The 22,568-nt window shown below is 42.2% G+C and overlaps 1 protein-coding gene across 1 annotated transcript in view; it reads right to left on the bottom strand.

Annotated features, from left to right (window-relative positions):
* Positions 1-22,568, bottom strand: part of SCRN1 (secernin 1) — a 49,289-nt gene that overhangs the window by 8,126 nt on the left and 18,595 nt on the right. The window contains exons 2-6 of the mRNA XM_089669877.1: positions 21,083-21,242; positions 15,445-15,626; positions 6,953-7,149; positions 4,106-4,297; positions 168-330 (exon numbers count right to left, since the gene is read on the bottom strand). Of these exons, the coding sequence (XP_089526003.1) occupies positions 168-330; positions 4,106-4,297; positions 6,953-7,149; positions 15,445-15,626; positions 21,083-21,241 (893 nt within the window). The 5' untranslated portion in view covers position 21,242. The remainder of the gene's footprint in view (positions 1-167; positions 331-4,105; positions 4,298-6,952; positions 7,150-15,444; positions 15,627-21,082; positions 21,243-22,568) is intronic.

Here is a 22,568-nt window from a genome sequence, read left to right as displayed (position 1 = left end):
CGCACCGCACATGTGTGAACAGGGCTAAGTAATTTCCAGTATGGCTAGTAACAAGATTGATGCTTCATGGTGAATCTGTTTAAGCCTGGAAAAAAGAAAATGTAAAACCTGATCCCACATTATGTATCTGGCATTTCTGTAGGCAGAGGAAGACTTGTACTGTGTACCTTGAGGGGTCTGGTGTGCCAGTAAGGAAGTGAATACAAGGCCGTTCCTCATCCTGAGGTAGAACAGACACTGAACTAGCTGTAGTCAGGAAGGTGTCAGAGTCCACACAATTTCCACTACTTTTATTACGAAGGACATTTATCACCGATTTCACAGTCAATTCTAGAGAAAAACGATACATGTAGAAAAAAATTAGTCATTGATATGATCTAATAGCCGAAGGATCCTCCACAACAATCTGACATGGATAATACATGGGGTGAAGAGGAGCCCCTGCTTGGCTTTGACACCTGGCTAGCTAAGGGATTAGCCAGCATACGGGGCATGGGTGCAACGAACAACCTTTTCTGCTTTAAGGCTTTTACTGTGCCCCACTAGGGAGACGTCCTCTCACTTCCTATCTTGATGAAAGGACAGAGGTATAGAACCTTGTGGGAATTTTCTGAATTGTGGACCGAAAAAGCCTTTATCAAGAGAGCAGGTAAAGATTAGAACCTCTGTGAAGTTTTTAGTGCTTTCTGTGCCTTCCTGTCCCAGTGACCCCATTCCATCATTTCTTATCCTGATGTCATAAGGATGACAAGTGAAAGAAAACCTCAATGGAGTCACAGGCAGAAATATAAAACAGGACAGAATCTACAACACTCCCCCACTCTATATGGTTTAAAACACAGTGGTGACCTATCTTGAAGGTTCTTCACCCATGGCATGCAAGCAATAAGGTATATTTTAGATGCATGTGACTGTATAGACCCCTCATGGGGCACACATCCTACTAGATTTGCAGAATTCCTCTCCCTACAATGTAACAAAGGGACAGGGAAGCTGAGGACATCATCGCCTTATATGACCATATTTGGATAATGATACAGCCAGCATTCCCTCCCGTTTCGTTATGTGAGTATGTGGGGCACGGAATTCCCTTGCCGCAGCTAGTTGGACTGGTGGCCTATAATCACGTGACAACTTTCTGCAGACCCAAACCTTAGCTCATCAATATTCATGAGCAGAGAGAAAAGAGATGCTAGTGAGAGACAGAATGGTCCATGGATATAGAAGTATCAGAGTATATCGGCCGAGTGGGATCAGACTAAACCAATCACTTCAGCAAATTGCACTATTTTGATGAATTTTAAAGAATAAGTTCAATTTTGGAATATGTTACATGTTCCCCTCTCCCTCTGATCCCCCCTCCCTGTGACAGCGGGTGGGGGATCTTCTCCCCACACCCGCTGTCATGATTTTTAAAAAATGAACGAACTACAACTACCATCAGTCACCATGGCCGACAGCTTGTAGTTCTCAATGGACTACGAGGGCACTGGTGAGCGATCACATAGTTCATCGATTCTCCCTGCCATTCAGTAATTGTCTGCCGGTATGGGAGGTATGAGCAGACAGCTTACTGAGAGTCTGCAGAATCTTGACATTGCACCCCTGATCTTTCGATCACAGGTCAAATTCTTCACAGGCTGCAGAATAAAAAAAAAAAGAATAAATGCACATTTTTTTAACCGGCAAAAAAATGTGCATTTATTTATTTATTTATTACAAAAAGGTGAACTTATCCTTTGCTTACATCTGAAATTCCATATTTTCCATGTTATCCTCCAGTTATATTCAAACTCAATGTCAGATAACATTAAAAAGTTATCATTTTGTATTTATCTGATCACAACCCCTTTAATCCTTTCATTGCCGGGTCCGTACGGACCTACAGCACTGCTTCTAGTTGGCCAAGTCTGTACACTGTACGGATCAACATCCCTCCTCTACTATAAGCTCATGGTCATTTCAGTGACCATGAACTTATAGCAGAAATGTTCATCAGACTCTGCTGAACAAAAGGATAGCTCTGATTAGCGACTAACAAGCCGCTGATCAGAGCAATTAACTTAAAATGTAACACCCCCGTCGCCCTCTTGCCTCCGCTTCTCTGCCCTGTGTCTCCTGTCCCTCCACCCGCCTATGCTGAGATCGAAAATTCCCCCCCCCCCCCCCCAACTGTCCCTGACACTGCCTTACCTTGGCTGCCCTGCTTACTCCCCCCACCCCCCCCTCGCAAACCGCAATCTCTTTTGTGGCTACCCTAACAAAATACAGGATAAACTTTTATATTTGGCAGGAGTTTTGTAAAATTTGCTGTGGTTTTATTTGCTACTGATTTTAGTGTATTTTCAGCAAAAATATTGCTTTGATAAACATTTGCGCAAATATCGTGGAGTCTTAAAAATCAGTAGCACCTTCTTTTTATACTACCGGTCATGTGCTTTCAGACAATATATAGTTTGGGGGAGGTCTTTTACAAACTCTGAAAGCTGTGATGTAAAAATAAAAAAGCAATGGAAAAATTGCAAAAAAGGGTTTGGCCAGCTGGGTTTAAAAATGGAGAGCAGGGCCTGGCAGCAAAAGGGTTAAAGAAGAACTCCACATTTAGCCAACAATGCAACGTACATTTGCACAACATTGCATATGTGCAAGTATAAAGCTCTTTTTAACCAGTTGAGATCTGCCATAATATGAACATGAGATACTCTGACAAATCAGATGTGGCAAGCCGTGACAGCTCTTTGGGGAGTTAAAAGAAAACAGTTATGGGCTTTACAATGGCTTAGTGGTTAGCAATTCTGCCTTGCAGCACTAGTATTTCCAGTTCAAGTCCTGGTCAAAATACTAGTTTGTCCTCCTTGTTCTTGCTCCCACACTCACTAACCATGCAGTGTAAACTGGCCCTAGTGTGTGTGTAACATAGGGACCTTTCATGTGAGCATTTTAAGGGCAGGGATGTACTGTATGTGAAAAGAAAGTATGCCAAGTGATGCATAAAGTGTGAGTGCTATAAAAACACCTGTAATAATTAAATGAATATAAGAATTACAGCAGGACATCTTTTGTTTTTCTATTAGTGCTGCACATTGTACTTTATATGTTTTATATCCACAGCACCATTTAGTGGCAAAGGGCAAAAGATTCAGGTTCATATGAAGACCAAGGGATGTCAGGCTCAGCCCTGTTTACATCTGGAAATTTGCGATTGCCGAGATTCTGCCCACGATTCCAAATCGCACTGCAATCATGGAAAAACACGGCACGCATGTTTCTGTGCCATTCATTTTTAATGGTGCCTCGAATGCGGTGTGGTTTTATCATGCTTGTCGCTTGGCAATTATGGAAAATCGCCTTGCACGAAGCTTGTTGCCCAAAAAGGAGCAGGAGCTTCTTTTGGGCAACAAGCTTCACGTGATGCGGTTTACCACGATTGCCGCATGACAATCGCAGTAAAACCACACTGCATTTGAGATGCCGTTAAAAATGAATGGTATACAAACATGCCACTATTGCAATTCTGCCCATGATCCCAAATCACCAGATGTTTATGGGGCCTCAAGTTTGACCATTTTAATTTTTTTCCCAGGGACTGTAATTCAAAACAGCCAATCAGACTTCATATTTTAGTGAAGCGATTGTTAGGCTGAAATCGAATTAGTTCCTATTTGAAAATTCACTTTGCACGTTACCATTCCTGCTCAAAGTGTGTTTACAAAGTCCTTTTAAAATAAAACCGTAATTGTCAACTTAGAAGGTATATGGGTCCTCATATGTGGCCCCTGAAGTCACTAAAGTGCCACATATAATATTTATTATATGGAATAATGCAAAAGACTGTCAAAGACTGAGGACTTACTAGAGGAGATGGTCAGAGAGTTTACTAAAATGTATAGTTGGAGATTAGAGTCATGCTGTAGGAGACAGTCGGAGACAGGGGACATGTCACATGAAACTGCTAGTGATCACTGCTGTGTTACAAACCAAAGCTCCAATTGCCGACTGCTGGGGGCCACACTGTAAACACCAAACGGCCGCATGTGGGGCACTAGGGAAATGATAAAAATATGTATAAAGGTTGGAATCCATTCCACAAAGAGAAAATGTTTACCATCCTGGTTCTCTAAGGCCTCCTTCCCTGAACAATGATCTCTAGTGTCACCTTCTGAAAAAGCTTCAGAGAAGTTAAATTCTTTATCTTCACTCCACCATCCCTGGCTTTGTGCATAATTCCGAAGCTCTGGGTGTTCCAGATCTAGCTGTGTCTGTAGTGATAAATGGTTGCAGATACATCTCTCACCATCTATATGACAAGAAGAAATTCAAACAGGTGAATACAGAGTAGTACAATTGGGGGCATATTTATAAAGCAGTGAATGTGATTTTCACCATTCATTGGTGATGAATCACTCACTTAAAACACAGTCACTGTTTTATACTGTTTACATAAAAAGATTTTTATGGTTGGCATGTTAATTCTCAGTGTTGTAGCTTTCTGTGCTAAGAAAATTTAGATACTGGGCACAATTGTCACAAATGTCAAATCACTATTGCAGTGTGTGGTATTTACCAAAAATAGCAAAAACGCTTAGTAAATACCGCATACAAAAACCTTACCTTCAATTCACAAAAGGATATAAATAATTAAATGCATGCGGTAATTAATTAGTGGCGCAGGCAAGCGGTATGTACTGGTATCAGTCAGTAACTGTCATGGGTTGTTAAGGAGTGTGTGGCTGCCGCATCCTTAGCAACCTATGAGTCATCAGCTGTTAGTGTGGTTCCCTGTTGACAGCTGAAGTAAAAAAAAAAATAGAATTTCTGGCAATTAACAATTTAGCAAAAAAACGGCATGGGGTCCCCCCCCCAATCCTTACCAAGCCTTTTGAGTCTGGTATTGATTTTAAGAGGAACTCCCACACCAAAATTCCCCCTTTCCCTCCTGAACCATACCAGGCCATATGTCCTCAACACAGCAGGGTGCTTTGGGGCAAGGTGATGGGGACCCTGGCCGGTGGCTGTGGGAGTCTGTGGGTGGGGGGCTTACTGGAATCTGGGCCCCTCTAGATCTTGCCCCCCCATGTGAATGAGTGTGGGGTACAAAGTACCACTACTCATTCACAAAAAAAAAAGTGTAGTGTAAAAAACTATATTAGACAGTTTTTGTCCTTTATTAAAACAACAAAAATGTAAAAAATGCCTCTGTAATAGATCAAATGTCAACCATGATGCCTGCTGCCACCACTGACCTGAGTAAAAAAAACTCTGCACCCGAACTGGCTCCCGCCGTCTGACAGCTCAGCCAGCCAGACAGTACTTAAATATCTAAGGGGTGGGGTCACCAGGTCGAGGGGGTGACCCCGGCCCCTTGTGACATCATCAACCAGGACATACTGGGTCAATGATGTCACAAGGGGTGGGGTCACCCTGTGGAGACCCCCTGCCCCAAACCCCCCCCCCATGTTGAGTAGCCTGGTATGGTTCAGGAGGGGGGGGAGCTCGCTCTCCCCCCCTTCTCTTTCCTGACCTGCCGGGCTGCATGCTCAGATAAGGGTTTGGTATGAATTTTATAGGGGGACCCACGCCATTTTTTTTTTATTTTGGCATACCAGACCAGAAGGGCTTGGTAAGGATGGGGGGAGTGAACCCCATGCCATTTTTTTTCCGCTAAATTTCTAATTCTTTTTGTCACAGTCAGCTGTTAGAGGGGAACCCAGCTGACAGCTGACACATTAACGGATGTTTTCACTACTAGAATACCACATGACTTAATAAAATAACCCATGCTGTATTTTAGTAGCATTTTTTAGGGAATGCCATCGTTTTCGTTTTAAAATGCTGTGCCGTATCTTACCGCATACTTGGATTCAGTAAGATACCGCTTAGTGAATTGTTCCCAGTGACCCTAAATGTCCCTGATCTCTAACCCAATCTGACTCATCACTTAACATTAACATTTAGCCTTAATCATAAAAGTGCAATCAAATCCATACATAAAAATGTAATATTGCAGCCTATCTGTCCTCAGATGTGGTGGCTGCATTAGTTTTAATTTTTCTGGCTTTTTGCACCTTTAGGTCTCATGCACACAGTACATTAGATTTTCTGAATATCTTTTACTCTCTGCAGGAATAAACGCTGCATAAATAATGTGCACAAAGCTGCATATTGCACACGTGTTTAGTCACGTTTAGACGTGTCGAGCGATTAAGCATTAATGGATTTAATGGGCCAGAATATTGATTGATTCTGGCCATTTAAATGTATGAATGCTCAAGTGCTAAACAAGTCTACGGTTTAAGCGTGTTTATTTATTTATTATATCTTTTATTAAATTTTCTTTTTAAAAAAGAACACTGCAAAACAGTCATATATTTTCATGACATCATAGGTATACACATTATCCCCATCCCCCCCATGTTTAAGCATGTTTAGATACATTTACAAGCATCAAATGCTTTTTCTGCTCAAAAACTTCTCTTCTGAATGTGCAGGTGATTTTTTTTTCATCCTGTAAACATTCTTCTAATACGCCTGTAAACATCTATGTGTGCATGGACTAACATACAGGTGTGTTTACAGGCTGAAAAAAAAAGCCTGTAAAAGAGGCTCTGTGCGCATGATGCCTTATTTCTACTTATTCTGTGAATAATGCACTTCAAGGCTTATAGTGGCTACATTCACTCCTCCACTGTATCTATGGGAGGAGCCATGTTTGTCACCCTGGGCTCCATTACAGGGGATGAGGGTGTTATTTTTTGAAGGTAGTCTGGAAGGAAGGAAACATTCTTTGCACTTTCAATTGAATTCACAGGACATGACAAGGACACTCATCCTGAATCTTGGGGGCCATAGTAGTCTTTATTTAATAGGTTTTAAACCAGAAATTAAATGACTATGTCTAATGCATGAACAGAAGACAGTATGGTTGATTGACAGTAGATCAATGCTCACTAACCTGTAATTTTTTCAGCAGCCCAAAATTTCCCCACCGTCTCCAGTAACCATGCCTCTGACCTATCCACAAGGAGAAAGGCACTTTGGAATCCCTGATCACTGTTCTGGAAGTAGCTGCCCCCTTGACCGTGTTCCTCTAGTAAAGACACTATTACATGAAGAGCCTCTTTGGCATTTGTTCCACGTTCAAGGCCAAGTCTGGGAAAAAAAAAAAAAAAAAAAACTTTAATAAGTGGCACTATAAGAAACTAACTACATTGAAGTACTAAAACCCAAACTTTTTTTTTGTTTTGAATAGAGTAGGGAATGGATAAAACCCCTGACGTCTTTTGCCATCTTTGTCCCATCAGACACTAACACTGTGTTATATTTCTTTAAAGAGTAACTCCGCTCTTGTTGAGAAAAAAACCTTCCCCTCTGGGTGATCTATGTACATGGCAAGGATTTTAACAAACTTTGTTACAGAGTCCTACCTTTTGTTATTCTGAAGGAAGAGCTGTTTGTTTGTTTGCTTGTTTGTTTGTCTGTGTCCATGTGGAAAGTGAATCTAATGGAAGTGGTTTCAGAATTATCAAACAGCTGCTGCACCTGCAGGGCTCTAATGAGGAAACCTGCAGGGTCTGCATCCCTTTAGATGTGATTTGCTATTAAGAGTATCTCACCAATAATGACATATTTGTTGCAGGGGATACCTGAAATCTGGCTTGTATCTTAGTGCAGACTTCTGGGAAAATCAGCAAGCCAATCACACAAGCAAGAAATGATGTTGCTGGTGGGCGTTCTGTACACCATCTGTGTACAGAACACCTCCAGGTAGCCATATTGCATTGCATTTTAAAGAAAATTACAGCAATGCAGATTGAAAAGATGGATGAGCACAGAGCTGGCACTGATGGACACTGACAGGTGGCGCTGCTGGGGCTACACAGATCATCAGGGCACACTGATCATCAGTGCTCTGATGGTCTGTGTAGATGTCCCCTCCGAGGAATGCCGATTACTGGCTCTCCTCTCGAGCTGTCAGCGTGACAGGTCGTGAGGAGAGAAATGCAGATAACCGGCATTTCCCTGTTTACATGTGATCAGCTGTGATTGGACACAGCTGATCACATGACCGAGCCGACATCTTCGGCTCTTTCCGTAGATCAGTGATCCGCTGTGTCCAAGGGACACAGCGCACTGCCGATCGCCGGTGAGACGTCCTCATATGACGCCCTCCCAGAACGAGAGAACCGCCTTACGTCCGTCATATTACTATATGGCGGGCGGGAGGCGGTTAAGATAAGGCAGCACATGTGGCAACACACCTTAATGCAAGCGTTTTAACGTGAATGTGTGAATGGGCCTTCAGTCTCAGTAAAAGTGATCATCTGGATAAATAAAGAGAATTAATCTATGTAGCAGCAACACAGCAATAAAACCCTACAGGGCTTATAACCCCTTAGCTACTCAATCCAAAACAAAAAATGACATTGGAAGTACTTAAAAGACCAATTGTAGCTTTCTAAAAAAATGTCCTGTGATCAGCAAGAGAGCAGCCAAAGTCCTCTTCACTTTGTGTTTGAGAAATGGTCTCTTTATAGTGGTACAAGGGTACACAGCCCCTACTTTGTCACCACTGTCACCAGCGCTGCAAACAGGTAGCTGGGGAAACAATAAAAAAATAAATATCAATGAGACAATTAACAATTATTAGCCCTGGTTTACACCGGTGCGACATGTCATGCGAATTGACCGCTCCAAACCTCATGGACAAGTCACACCCTATTGCCAACAATTGAACCATTAAAATCAGTGTGACTCCAACTTAGGGTTGCCACCTCATCACTTGACCCCTGGTTCACATCTGTGCAGGTGGTGCCGCTGCAGATGCACACAAGAATCCGTGCAGCCGCACCACCCGCACAGAGGAATGCGGACCCGCGGGCGGGTACCATTAATTCTAATTTCCGCACTGGAAATCGCAACCGTACTGGGAACCAAGGTTCCCGTGCGGGCTGCGTTTTCCAAAGAAGGGCGGAGAATTCTTCCCTGCGTGTCCCGGGAGTCCATTCAAATGAATGGGCTCTCGTGACGCGGCCCGCAGAAATGCAGAGATGTGAGCCTAGCCTTAAAACCGAATACATATTAATGACACAGGTTCTGTGGCTGATTAAGGTGGTAATTAAACTCACTTAGTGCTTTATCTGCTATTAAATTAGCCCCAGAATCTGTGTAATTAATATGTGCTTGGTTTTAAAGGGATGAGGTGGCACTGGTAGCCCTAAATTGGGATGAGGTGGCACTGGCAACCCTAAATTGGGAAGAGGTGGCACTGGCAACCCTAAATTGGGATAAGGTGGCACTGGCAACCCTAAATTGGGATGAGGTGGCACTGGCAGCCCTAAGTTGGGATGAGGTGGCAACGATTTTGAAAGCAGTTCCTGCACAGTAGTTCCTGTATTTTCGGCAATATCAGGTGCAACTTGCAGAGACATCGGTGCATGAAACTGCACAGATGTCAGGCAAGTGACACCTGAAATCACACTGACCTGCGGCTTTGAAATCGCACTACTTCACTTTCAAAGTTGCATTCTGTGGGAACCAGGGCTTAGGTTGCATTTGCGCCTGAATATTTTGTAGCTTATAGTAAGCCAAAAATTATGCGATTTTCTTTCCTGCAACCACAGGTTGCAAGAAAAAAAGTTACTCGATTCCCCCATCAACACAGTCAGAGTTGATAAGGGAATCCTTCCCACGAAGCTATTGTATTCTCCTGGCAGGGAGGTTCGGGACAACGCAGAGGGGAGCCGTCCCTGTCAGGAGAACACAGTGATTATTGCTAGAGTAGGGTTGCCACCTCATCCCTTTAAAACCAAACACATATTAATGACACAGGTTCTGTGGCTGATTAAGGTGGCAATTAAACTCACTTAGTGCCTTACGTGCATTAAATTGGCCTCAGAACCTGTGTCATCAATATTTGTTCGGTTTTAAAGGGATGAGATGGCAACTGTAGGCTAGAGGCTGTAGCCACTGGCAATCATCGCATGGAAAATCCAATAGGCTGGTTATAGCCAAGTTGTACAACAATCGTATTGGGTACAATCAGTCTGCCCCATAGATGGTTCAAATCTCAGCCAGTCCCTCCTGAACCGCCTGAGATTCAAACCATCTATGGCCAGCCTGAAGCTCAAAGCTACATAATACATAAACCCTCAAAAAATCAATTGTTTTCAATGGTGCCTGCTCACACCTGAGCGCTCCAACATCTGAGCCAAAGCCTGTCGCTCAAAAAAAGTACAGGAGTTTCTTTAAGGGTCTATTTATAAAGGGTTTTTATTCAAGATTCACACAACTAAATGAATACAATTAGAAAGATGTGTGACTATTGAGTGAGTGAAAACATTTATAAATAGACTCCTTGCTTGATCCGCCCTGAATTGATTTCTGTCATTTTTTGGCAAGCAATTGGGCTTTAATGTCAGTGGAGAAAATCATACACCCAAAGTCTACACTGTACAAGCAGTAATCAAGGACAATATAAAACCAAGATGGTAAATATCATACACCTAGGTAAAGATGTTGATGCTATAGAAAAATGTGAAACTAATCAAGACTGTATGCCAGTACAAAAATATAAAGCAGGAGTAGGCTAATTTTTGAGCCTACTGTGCCAAAAGAAATGTAAAAATTCACAGTGCCAGAGATATAATATACAGGGGTTTGCGTGCACTTTTGCATGGAACCAGCTTCCTGTGCGAATCACATGCAATATGCCGCACCGTAAAAGTGTGAACCCAGGCTTACTAATTAAATCTGCAAGCTTTCGATTAAAATGTAAACCTACGTCTGTGGAAGTGCAACCAATGCACCTTCGCAATACACCTGCGTTGCAATACATGCATTGTGGTGTGCTGCATCAGAAAGAAAAAAAAGGTGCTTGTTGGTTTGGTTTTTAATGTTAGTGCACTGGCAATGCATTCAAATCAATATGCTACCTTAAAGTAGTTGTAAATTACATTTTTTACTTTAATGCATTCCCTGCAAAAAAAGGTAAAAAATGTCCCAGCAGTTGTATGCCCCCCCCTCCCCCAAATACTTACTTGTTCGGTAGCAGCTCTCTCATATTTCCCTGCATTCACAATACAGAAAGGCAGTAGCAGGAGTCATTGGCTCCTGCTGCTGTCAATCACATCCTGCGAGCAGAGAGTAGGAGGCGGGGCCAAGCTGTGCTGTGTGTGTAGAGGGATGCACATGGGCCAGCTTGGGATCGAGCCCACATGTGCACCCCCATAGGAAGTGGCTTTCTATGGTGGCACATGGAGAAGAGGAGGAGACAAGAGCACTGGCAGGGGAAACCCTAGAAAAGGTGACACTCTGTGGAATACCAGTACAAACATATTTATTAATAAAAAATATATATTTTACCATTTACAGTCACTTTAACCACTTCAAGTCCGGACACTTTCACCCCCTTCCTGTCCAGGCCAATTTTCAGTGCTAGCACAATCTGAATGACAATTGCGCAGTCATGCAACACTGCACCCATATGATTTTTTTTGAGACAGATAAAATGTATTTATTCACCACTGGAATTTTTATTTTTTTTGCTATATAAATAAATTCACAGTGCCAGAGATATAATATACAGGGGTTTATTTACTAAAACTGGTTTGCGTGCACTTTTGCATGGAAACCAATCTGCTTTCAGGTTTTTTTGCTAAAGCTTAATTGAACAAGCTGAAGTTAGAAGCTGATTGGCTACAATGCACAGCTACAGTAGATTCTGAGTGAACCAGCTTTAGTAAATCTCCCCCACAATGTCTACTTCAAGAAAATGAATATTTCTGCAATAATAACCCCCAGCATTGGTGCCAGTGACAGCAATAATAACCCTCAACATTGGTGTCAGTGACTGTAATATTAAACCCCAACATTGGTACCAATGATTGCAATAATAACAGTAGAGTTAGTGACTGCAATAAAGCTTTCAACGTTGGTGTCAGGGACTGCAATTTTAAACCACCAACGTTGCAGTTACTGACCACAATAATAACCCCAACACTGGTGTTAATGACTGCAATAATAACCTCCAACATTGGTGTCAGTGACTACAATAATAACCTCCAAGACTGGTGTCAGTGACTGCAATAATAACCCTCAACATTGGTGTCAGTGACTGCAATAATAACCCTCAACATTGGTGTCAGTGACTGCAATAATAACCCTCAACATTGGTGCCAGTGACTGCAATAATAACCCTCAACATTGGTGTCAGTGACTGCAATAATAACCCTCAACATTGGTGTCAGTGACTGCAATAATAACCCTCAACATTGGTGTCAGTGACTGCAATAATAACCCTCAAAATTGGTGTCAGTTACTGCAGTAATAACCCCAACATTGGTGTTAGGGACTGCTATATTAACCCTTACACTGGTGTGAAAGATTTCAATATTAACCCCCAACATTGGTGTCCATGACTGAAATAACCTGAACACTGATGTTCTTGACTGGTATATCCTAAATATTGATGTCCGTGACTGTAATATTAACCCAAACATTTGTGTCAGTAACTGCAATAATAACTCCCAACATGAAGGGAGGAGGTTTGGACCCCTTATACCCCCCCCATTTACATGCCAGGTCCTACTGCTCAAAACATATATATTAAATCCTGGACTGTGCCACAGATATAAAACAAGAATGGGCCTCCAATGTGAAAGGGAAGCAGCTATTATTTCTTTGGCGGTCTCCAAACCACCACTGACACTAGTGTATACACCACAAACTTGGGATCGGGTCGTCTCCAGTCAATGCTACTGCCGCAAGCTCATCCCGTTGTGCGTGGTGACGTCACATCCAGACCTCATCCTATGCATTTTGTCATCCAACGTGCTTCGGGTGGCAACACTTATAAATGTGAGTTTTATGTACTTGGTTTTATGAAATAAATCAGTTTTAATGGTTTTATGCTATGGGAGCTTCCCTCTTTCTTCCTCCTATATGGGATTGTGAGAGCTAAAGAGGAGCGTCCAGCCAAGCAGTTCTAGGAGAAGGATTAACATTACTGCAAATCGTTGCTCCTAAAGCTCATGCGTTTTGAGCTGGTTTATATTATTACCGGCCTGGAGCTCTGGTGAGTTCGTTTAATACATCTGGTGGTGGAGGAGCACTTATTGGTGGTAAAAATGAAGAAGGCACAAGAATGAATTGTTATTTGTGGTGAACATTCTCACGGACTTTATACTTTATATTTGGTCATATGAATTTGATGTTTTTTGCACAGTAAATATCAGTAGTATATGAATTACATACTGTATTTTTCACTCCATAAGACGCACTTTTCTCCCCCAAAAAAAGGGGGGAAAATGTCAGTGCGTCTTATATAGCGAATATGGAGCGGCCGGTCTGGTATTTCCGCCGCCACCGTGTCAGATTACCGGGCCAGCCGCTCAGCTCTTCTCTGGAGCAGGACCTTACCTGTTCCTCAGTCCAGCGCTGTACAGTCTTCCCGCGCCAGCATCTTTAGTGTGAGCACCCGCCTGTGACCAATGCGCATGCGCGAGAAGCGCTGCGCTTTGTGAATGATCCGGGGTCTTCTGGGACACATGACAGATCCCAGAAGACGCTGGGCCATTTACAAAGCACAGTGCTTCTCGCGCATGCGCAGTGGGCACCTGGCTGTCACAGCTGAGTGACCACACTAAAGGGAGGACAACTGTCAAATTCAGGTACCCACTCCCCCTCCCTCCCCAAAGGTCCGCAGTCTATTGGTTATCCCCTGTACTGTCTGCGGTCTCTGGTCATCCCCTGTACTGTCTGCAGTCTCTTGGTCATCCCCTGTACTGTCTGCAGTCTCTTGGTCATCCCCTGTACTGTCTGCAGTCTCTTGGTCATCCCCTGTACTGTCTGCAGTCTCTTGGTCATCCCCTGTACTGTGTCCGCAGTCTCTGGCCATCTCCTGTACTATGTTCGCAGTCTCTGGCCATCTCCTGTACTGTGTTCGCAGTCTCTGGTCATCTCCTGTACTGTGTCCGCAGTCTCTGGCCATCTCCTGTACTATGTTCGCAGTCTCTGGTCATCTTCTGTACTGTGTCTGCAGTCTCTGGTCATCTCCTGTACTGTGTCCGCAGTCTCTGGTCATCTGTAGTATGTCCGCGGTCTCTGGTCATCTCCTGTACTGTGTCCGCGGTCTCTGGTCATCTCCTGTACTGTGTCCGCGGTCTCTGGTCATCTCCTGTACTGTGTCCGCGGTCTCTGGTCATCTCCTGTACTGTGTCCGCGGTCTCTGGTCATCTCCTGTACTGTGTCCGCGGTCTCTGGTCATCTCCTGTACTGTGTCCGCGGTCTCTGGTCATCTCCTGTACTGTGTCCGCGGTCTCTGGTCATCTCCTGTACTGTGTCCGCGGTCTCTGGTCATCTCCTTTACTGTGTCCGCGGTCTCTGGTCATCTCCTGTACTGTGTCCGCGGTCTCTGGTCATCTCCTGTACTGTGTCCGCGGTCTCTGGTCATCTCCTGTACTGTGTCCGCGGTCTCTGGTCATCTCCTGTACTGTGTCCGCAGTCTCTGGTCATCTCCTGTACTGTGTCCGCAGTCTCTGGTCATCTCCTGTACTGTGTCCGCAGTCTCTGGTCATCTCCTGTACTGTGTCCGCAGTCTCTGGTCATCTCCTGTACTGTGTCCGCAGTCTCTGGTCATCTCCTGTACTGTGTCCGCAGTCTCTGGTCATCTCCTGTACTGTGTCCGCAGTCTCTGGTCATCTCCTGTACTGTGTCTGCAGTCTCTGGTCATCTCCTGTACTGTGTCTGCAGTCTCTGGTCATCTCCTGTACTGTGTCCGCAGTCTCTGGTCATCTCCTGTACTGTGTCCGCAGTCTCTGGTCATCTCCTGTAGTATGTCCGCAGTCTCTGGTCATCTCCTGTACTGTGTCCGCAGTCTCTGGTCATTTCCTGTACTATGTCTGCAGTCCATTGGTTCAGAATATTTTTTTTCTTGTTTTTCTCCTCTAAAACCGAGGCGCGTCTTATGGTCAGGTGCCTCTTATGGAGCGAAAAATACGGTACTTATTGCTCGGTAATTAATTATTGCACAGTGACACTTTTTGTTGCATATATGTTTTGCACATAGCACTTTGCATATGGCACATGGATGGATAAAAAAAATAAATATATATATATATATATATATATATACACATATATATATATATAAAGTTTTTTTAAGAGACCTGTTATATTTATTGTTTACACAATAGCACGTGACACTTTACATAATATTTATTAAAGCTGGGCATAAACAAAATAATGGGTGTTGGGTAGCGCTTTTTTTTTTTTTTTATTCCCAGGACCTGATGTTGCCATGTTAAAACTGCAGGATCTTTATGGGCCCTACATATAGCCTGAAAGTCCTGAAATAAAGTCTAGCAGCCATTTATTTCACTCAATGACTTTTTAAATTGCTGCATACCAACATCTTCTCCATTGTCCTAAAAAACACAAACCACTTACCTGACAAGATCCATTGCCAGCAATAACTTTGAGCCTTCAGCAGCCTGTCTTGTGGTAATGGCTACATTTCCAATGCAGACTCCATATTCATTGGCTCCCATCTCAGCACCCCACATCCAAGCTGGTTTACTCAGTATTACAGAATGCGTTTGGGCAACCTGGTCAATTTCCAGGTATGTGCACTGCAAGATAATAACAAACTTTAAAGATTTAATTATTAGCAAATAACAACATGATAAGTGGCTTACATTTTTTGTGGGGAGGGAGAACCATAATTGCAATCTCTGTGACCCGATGCACAATGCCTTGTATACACCACTGAATGAAATCACAGTTACGGCAAACTCCTAATGCATTGTGAGCATTATCTCCTTTTTGGCTGATGCAGACCTGATCATCTATGACATGCTAAGCTGGATGAAAAAACGTCTCCATGTATAGATGGTGGATAGAGGCAAAAGGCAGTACAAATATAAGTTATAGGTACAACAAAGATATGTTATGCAGCTTTTTTTAGAGGCAAATAGAATGTAATTGTGGCTTACATAAAATACAGTCAGGTCCATAAATATTGGGACATCGACACAATTCTAACATTTTTGGCTCTATACACCACCACAATAAATTTGAAATTAAATGAACAAGATGTGCTTTAACTGCAGACTGTCAGCTTTAATTTGAGGGTATTTACATCCAAATCAGGTGAACGGTGTAGGAATTACAACAGTTTGCATATGTGCCTCCCACTTGTTAAGGGACCAAAAGTAATGGGACAACTGGCTTCTCAGCTGTTCCATGGCCAGGTGTGTGTTATTCCCTCATTATCCCAATTACAATGAGCAGATAAAAGGTCCAGAGTTCATTTCAAGTGTGCTATTTGCATTTGGAATCTGTTGCTGTCAACTGTCAAGATGAGATCCAAAGAGCTGTCACTATCAGTGCAGCAAGCCATCATTAGGCTGAAAAAACAAAACAAACCCATCAGAGAGATAGCAAAAACATTAGGCGTGGCCAAAACAACTGTTTGGAACATTCTTAAAAAGAAGGAACGCACCGGTGAGCTCAGCAACACCAAAAGACCCGGAAAACCGCGGAAAACAACTGTGGTGGATGAGCGAATAATTCTTTCCCTGGTGAAGAAAACACCCTTCATAACGGTTGGCCAGATCAAGAACACTCTCCAGGAGGTAGGTGTATGTGTGTCAAAGTCAACAATCAAGAGAAGACTTCACCAGAGTGAATACAGAGGGTTCACCACAAGATATAAACCATTGGTGAGCCTCAAAAACAGGAAGGCCAGATTAGAGTTTGCCAAACGACATGTAAAAAAGCCTTCACAGTTCTGGAACAACATCCTATGGACAGATGAGACCGAGATCAACTTGTACCAGAGTGATGGGAAGAGAAGAGTATGGAGAAGGAAAGGAACTGCTCATGATCCTAAGCATACCACCTCAACAGTGAAGCATGGTGGTGGTAGTGTCATGGCGTGGGCATGTATGGCTGCCAATGGAACTGGTTCTCTTGTATTTATTGATGATGTGACTGCTGACGAAGCAGCAGGATGAATTGTGAAGTGTTTCGGAAATATTATCTGCTCATATTCAGCCAAATGCTTCACAACTCATTGAACGCCTCTTCACAGTGCAGATGGACAGTGACCCAAAGCATACTGCAAAAGCAACCAAAGAGTTTTTTAAGGGAAAGAAGTGGAATGTTATGCAATGGTCAAGTCAATCACCTGACCTGAATCCGATTGAGCATGCATTTCACTTGCTGAAGACAAAACTGAAGGGAAAATGCCCCAAGAACAAGCAGGAACTGAAGACAGTTGCAGTAGAGGCCTGGCAGAGCATCACCAGGGATGAAACCCAACGTCTGGTGATGTCTATGCGTTCCAGACTTCAGGCTGTAATTGACTGCAAAGGATTTGCAACCAAGTATTAAAAAGTGAAAGTTTGATTTATGATTATTATTCTGTCCCATTACTTTTGGTCTCTTAACAAGTGGGAGGCACATATGCAAACTGTTGTAATTCCTACACCGTTCACCTGATTTGGATGTAAATACCCTTAAATTAAAGCTGACAGTCTGCAGTTAAAGCACGTCTTGTTCGTTTCATTTCAAATCCATTGTGGTGGTGTATAGAGCCAAAAATGTTAGAATTGTGTCCATGTCCCAATATTTATGGACCTGACTGTAGGTATTAATACCATTTTAAACAGTATACTAGAAGTTTGATGAAATGATATGAAAAGACTACATTTCAGATGACAGTTTACTGAAGTACATCTAAATGTTCCTGTGTGGCAGTCTATACAGGTCCCAAATCCAGTTACAATGCGGTGAGTGTTTCAACAACCCAGGTAGTGCTGTCAATCCAGTAAGCAAGAGGTAGACACAGCCTACATGTTGACAATGCTGCTCTGAGTTCAGAGTGGTGCAAAAGTGTTGTCACCCCATCACAGGGAGCTGTGCGGCACTGGCAGAATGCAGTGCAGATGTGCTTACAATTTAGGCTCCATGAACACTGGGCGTTTTAATAACACTGGTAATGTTGGCTGTGTAAAGTCACGTTAAAAACGTGAGTTTTTCAGTGTTTTTAAATTTTTTGTGTTTTTTTTTTTACCCCCCCCAAAAACACTGGTTTGCTGCATTTTATCGCATTTTTAAGTGTTAGAGCGTTTTTACAGGTAAAAAAATCCTCTAGAAACCCACTAGTTCTGGGTTTTTTCCAGCCAAAAAACACCCCTTCCAAAAAACGTTGATTACAGTTTATGTGTGCATGGACACATAGGATAACATACTTGAGAGTTTACTGGCTGTAGAAAAAAAAAACGCCAAAAGCCAAAAACAGCCGCTGTAAAAACGTCCAGTGTGCATGAGGACTAAGTGTTGTTGCAAATTTTTTTCAGGAAAGGCCATAGTTCTGTTTTTTTTGTGGGAATAACATTTTGCAAACACAAGGAATGTTTGGCTTACTGATCCCGCTAATTCCTCATGCACACTGGACATTTTTACAGCTGCTGTTTTTGGCTTTTGATGTTTTTTTCTACAGCCAGTAAACCCCAGGCATGTTATCCTGTGTCCATGCACACAGACTGCACATATAGACTGTAATCAAAGTTTTTTTGGCTGGGATGTTTTTTGGCTGGAAAAAAAACCCAGGACTAGTGGGTTTCTCAAGGAGTTTTTTATCTCTAAAAACGCTCTAATGAAAAATGTGGTAAGATGCTGCAAACTGGCGTTTGTTTTTTTTTTTAAAACTGCAAACGTGGAAAAACGTGGGAAAACGCCACTAAACACTAATGCAAAAATGCTAAAAAAAGCTGAAAACTCATGTGACTACACAGCTAACGTTACCAGCATTATCAAAATGTCCAGTGTGCATGGAGCCTAAATGTCATTATAGTTTACCCCAGCCTCAGGCTATTTTCAGCCAAAAGGTATAATAACATAGAACATCAGATTGTACTTTGCTGTATGGAATATGTAGTATTATATGAACATGAATATTTTAACAGTGATATACTGTATATGTAATACAACACACAAAAATGTAATGTTTTAAAACGTAAAGTTTATTCTGCCAAGGTTCCCATATTTTTTTTTTTCATTAGACAAAGGTTCCCTATACTTGTACAGAACAGCAACAAAGCACAAGCATACAATAAATGAAAACCACTTTATGAGGACCAAAATGGGTAACCTGGCTGATCACATGACCAGTTAGCAATTCAGGTCAGGCTCACGATGTGACAAGCTACAGCATGAGCCCATTCATCAAGCAGAGCACAATGTTCTGCTCCTTCTCCTACACATGCTTGGCTGTCCTTTGTGTACTTTTTATGGTTTTCTGCTCCTACTTACAGGGAAATGACAATAGGCAATGGAAAGTCAGAAATATTCGAATAATCACTGGGCAGGAATCAGCTAAATTGGTACACGTCAGTACATCCTGGAACAAAAGTCTAATTGAAAGCTAAAGCAAGCAACATTTTCCTTTGTAGCTTTCCATTTGTCTCAGAATAAAAAGAGATGTACAAAATGTTTTCTCCTTTTAAGAGACCAGAAACCAAGATGACACATAAGACTCAAATATTCAAGTCTGATGCACTTTGTTTCATTGATCAACCATCCTCAGCCTCATATTCTGGAAGCACAAAATTTCCCACTGAAGCAGAGGACAGATCTGTCTGTGATAATTTTTAAAGGTCATTTCACCCAAAACTAGTACTTTAGACACAAACTAGCTTTTTTAACTGTGCCATGGCCTCCAACAGAACGATTTCTGCACCTAGGTTTCCAGGCAGCAATGAGACCCCTTTGGCCACCACCAGAGAGGTCTCATTGCTTCTCCTTGGATTTATCATTCTTCTTACTTTATGGGGAGCAAAGCAGAAGGACTGAGATCTTCTCCCTCCAACAGTAGGATATGACTCCATGTACACACAAATCAAAGCCTTGAGGTAAGGACAATGGGTGGTCTTTTGATACTGGTGATGGCTGCACTACACGTTAGGCGTTTTGGCCTTGTTACTAGTGTACCAACATAAAGCCTTAGGCCAGCCTGATCCCACCCTAGATTTAACGCTAGGTGGGGACTGGCTCATTCTATGGAGGTTGGTCCTTTTTGCCAACAAAGATGATAAAACATGGAAGTTATGAATTGCATGTGTACTGTGTCAATTCTTCAGTTAAGCCATGTGGGCACAGCTCAAGATTATGGCATACTCGAAGATGGACAAGTGTCTCCATGCTCATTCTCAGGGAGTCATCTTCTCTGTCTATGGACAACCTTTGGAACCAAGTTGTGAAGACTCCAACAAATACGGATACAGAGTAAGACAGTCCATACATTCATAATTTTTCATCATCTGATGTGGATGGGGGGGGTCCTCCTGCTGTGCTATTGTGTTATGATGGAAGGGAGCCTTCCCTGCCATCAAAATACAATGATCAGTGCTGTCGGCTATAGGTGGCAGCACAGATCGATTGGAAAAAATCCTACAGGCTGGTTATACAGAAGTTGATGTGTAGATCAACTTCTGTACAACGAGGATACCCATCCATGGATCTAAATTTGTCTGGTCCCTGCTGAACCACATGAATTTCAATCTATTTATGGATGGCTTAAACCATTAGGTGATCAACCAAGCAGGCTCTATCTGTAAATGAAGTATCAGTTTTGGGTCAGCTGTAGTCTTTACACATGCAAAACCCAGAAAAAAAATAATAATTTTTAAGACCGTATTCATTGGCCAAGGTTCATTGTGGCAAAGAAATCTTCTAACCAAAATTACAATAAATGAAACTTCCAACCAAAAATAAATAAAGTAGATTATAAACTTGTGTGCAGGTGAATGTACAGTACGTAAAGCACTACATACATTGTTGGCACTATATAAATCCCTTTAATAAATAACACAAAGTCTCAAATACTCTAACAAATCACCCTGGTCTATATACTACCAAACATCATACAAAGGAACTTGGTCTAGTAGGAAAACCAATAATGGTATATGTACAGTATATGTATACCTATATAACTCACTGTATGTGTACATGAGACTTGTTCCAAGCTAATTACAGTGATTGCATAAGGTCACATAAGATGTTTATCCAGCCTTACCCTTACCTGAACTTTGCTTCCAGGACCATGGCTTTTGGATGGCTCATACAGCACTTCTTGGATTTCATCTCTGGGACGGGCAGAATTCTTCCCAAACAAAATGCAGCTATTTTTTGTATGGGGTGGAAAGGCCACAAAACAAAAGCTTGGAGGTGCTCCAGTCATACTACAGAAAAACAACATTACAGATTTATTAATCATTTGTGGATTAAGTTATAACTTTTTTAGCCTGAGTTCACACTGATGCGGTGCGGAATTTGCGCTTTTTTGGTGCGGATGCAGTGCGATTTGAGCCATATAAAATGTATGGTTCAAATCACACCACACAGAATTCGCATGTGATTTGCACAAGAATGCGATGCGGTTCCTGTGCGAATCACATGCAATATGCCGCACCGTAAAAGTGTGAACCCAGGCTTACTAATTAAATCTGCAAGCTTTCGAGACAGATTTAAATTAAAATGTAAACCTATGTCTGTGGAAGTGCAACCAATGCACCTTCGCAATACACCTGCGTTGCAATACATGCATTGTGGTGTGCTGCATCAGAAAGAAAAAAAAGGTGCTTGTTTGTTTGGTTTTTAATGTTAGTGCACTGGCAATGCATTGAAATCAATATGCTACCTTAAAGTAGTTGTAAATTACATTTTTTACTTTAATGCATTCCCTGCAAAAAAGGTAAAAAATGTCCCAGCAGTTGTATGCCCCCCCCCCCCCAAATACTCACCTGTTCGGTAGAAGCTCTCTCATATTTCCCTGCATTCACAATACAGAAAGGCAGTAGCAGGAGTCATTGGCTCCTGCTGCTGTCAATCACATCCTGTGAGCAGAGAGTAGGAGGCGGGGCCAAGCTGTGCTGCGTGTGTCTAGGGATGCACATAGCCCAGCTCGGGATCGAGCCCACATGTGCACCCCCATAGGAAGAGGCTTCCTATGGTGGCACACGGAGAAGAGGAGGAGACAAGAGCGCTGGTAGGGGGAACCCCAGAAAAGGTGACACTCTGTGGAATACCAGTACAAACATATTTATTAATAAAAAATATATATTTTACACTTTACAGTCACTTTAACCACTTCAAGTCCGGACACTTTCACCATCTTCCTGTCCAGGCCAATTTTCAGTGCTATCAAACTTTGAATGACAGTTACGCGGTCATGCAACACTGTACCCATATGAATGTTTTAGCATTTTTTTGAGACAGATAAAACTTTATTTTGGTGGTATTGAAAATGAAAAAGTCCAAACATTTTGAAAAAAAAGTGTTTTTCTTATAAAATTTGCAAATAAATATTCTTTCTTCATAAATCTTGGCCAAAATGTATTCAGATATCTTTTTAGTAAAAAAAAAATAACCCAAATTAGTTTATAACCAAAAATTATAATTTTTCAAAAAAAAGTTTAAATTTTTTTTTTCTATATTATTATTTATGGGTTTTTTTTAAGCATACCATCACCCTAGCAATACAGTGTCACCATAGTGACACTGTACTA

This window comes from Staurois parvus, unplaced genomic scaffold (genome assembly GCF_062004578.1).
Source record: "Staurois parvus isolate SC_StPar_1 unplaced genomic scaffold, SC_StPar_1.0 ptg000082l, whole genome shotgun sequence".
In the NCBI taxonomy this organism is placed as follows: Eukaryota; Metazoa; Chordata; class Amphibia; order Anura; family Ranidae; genus Staurois; species Staurois parvus.
The sequence above is the reverse complement of the archived record's forward strand: the minus strand, read 5'-3'. Positions and strand labels throughout refer to the sequence as shown.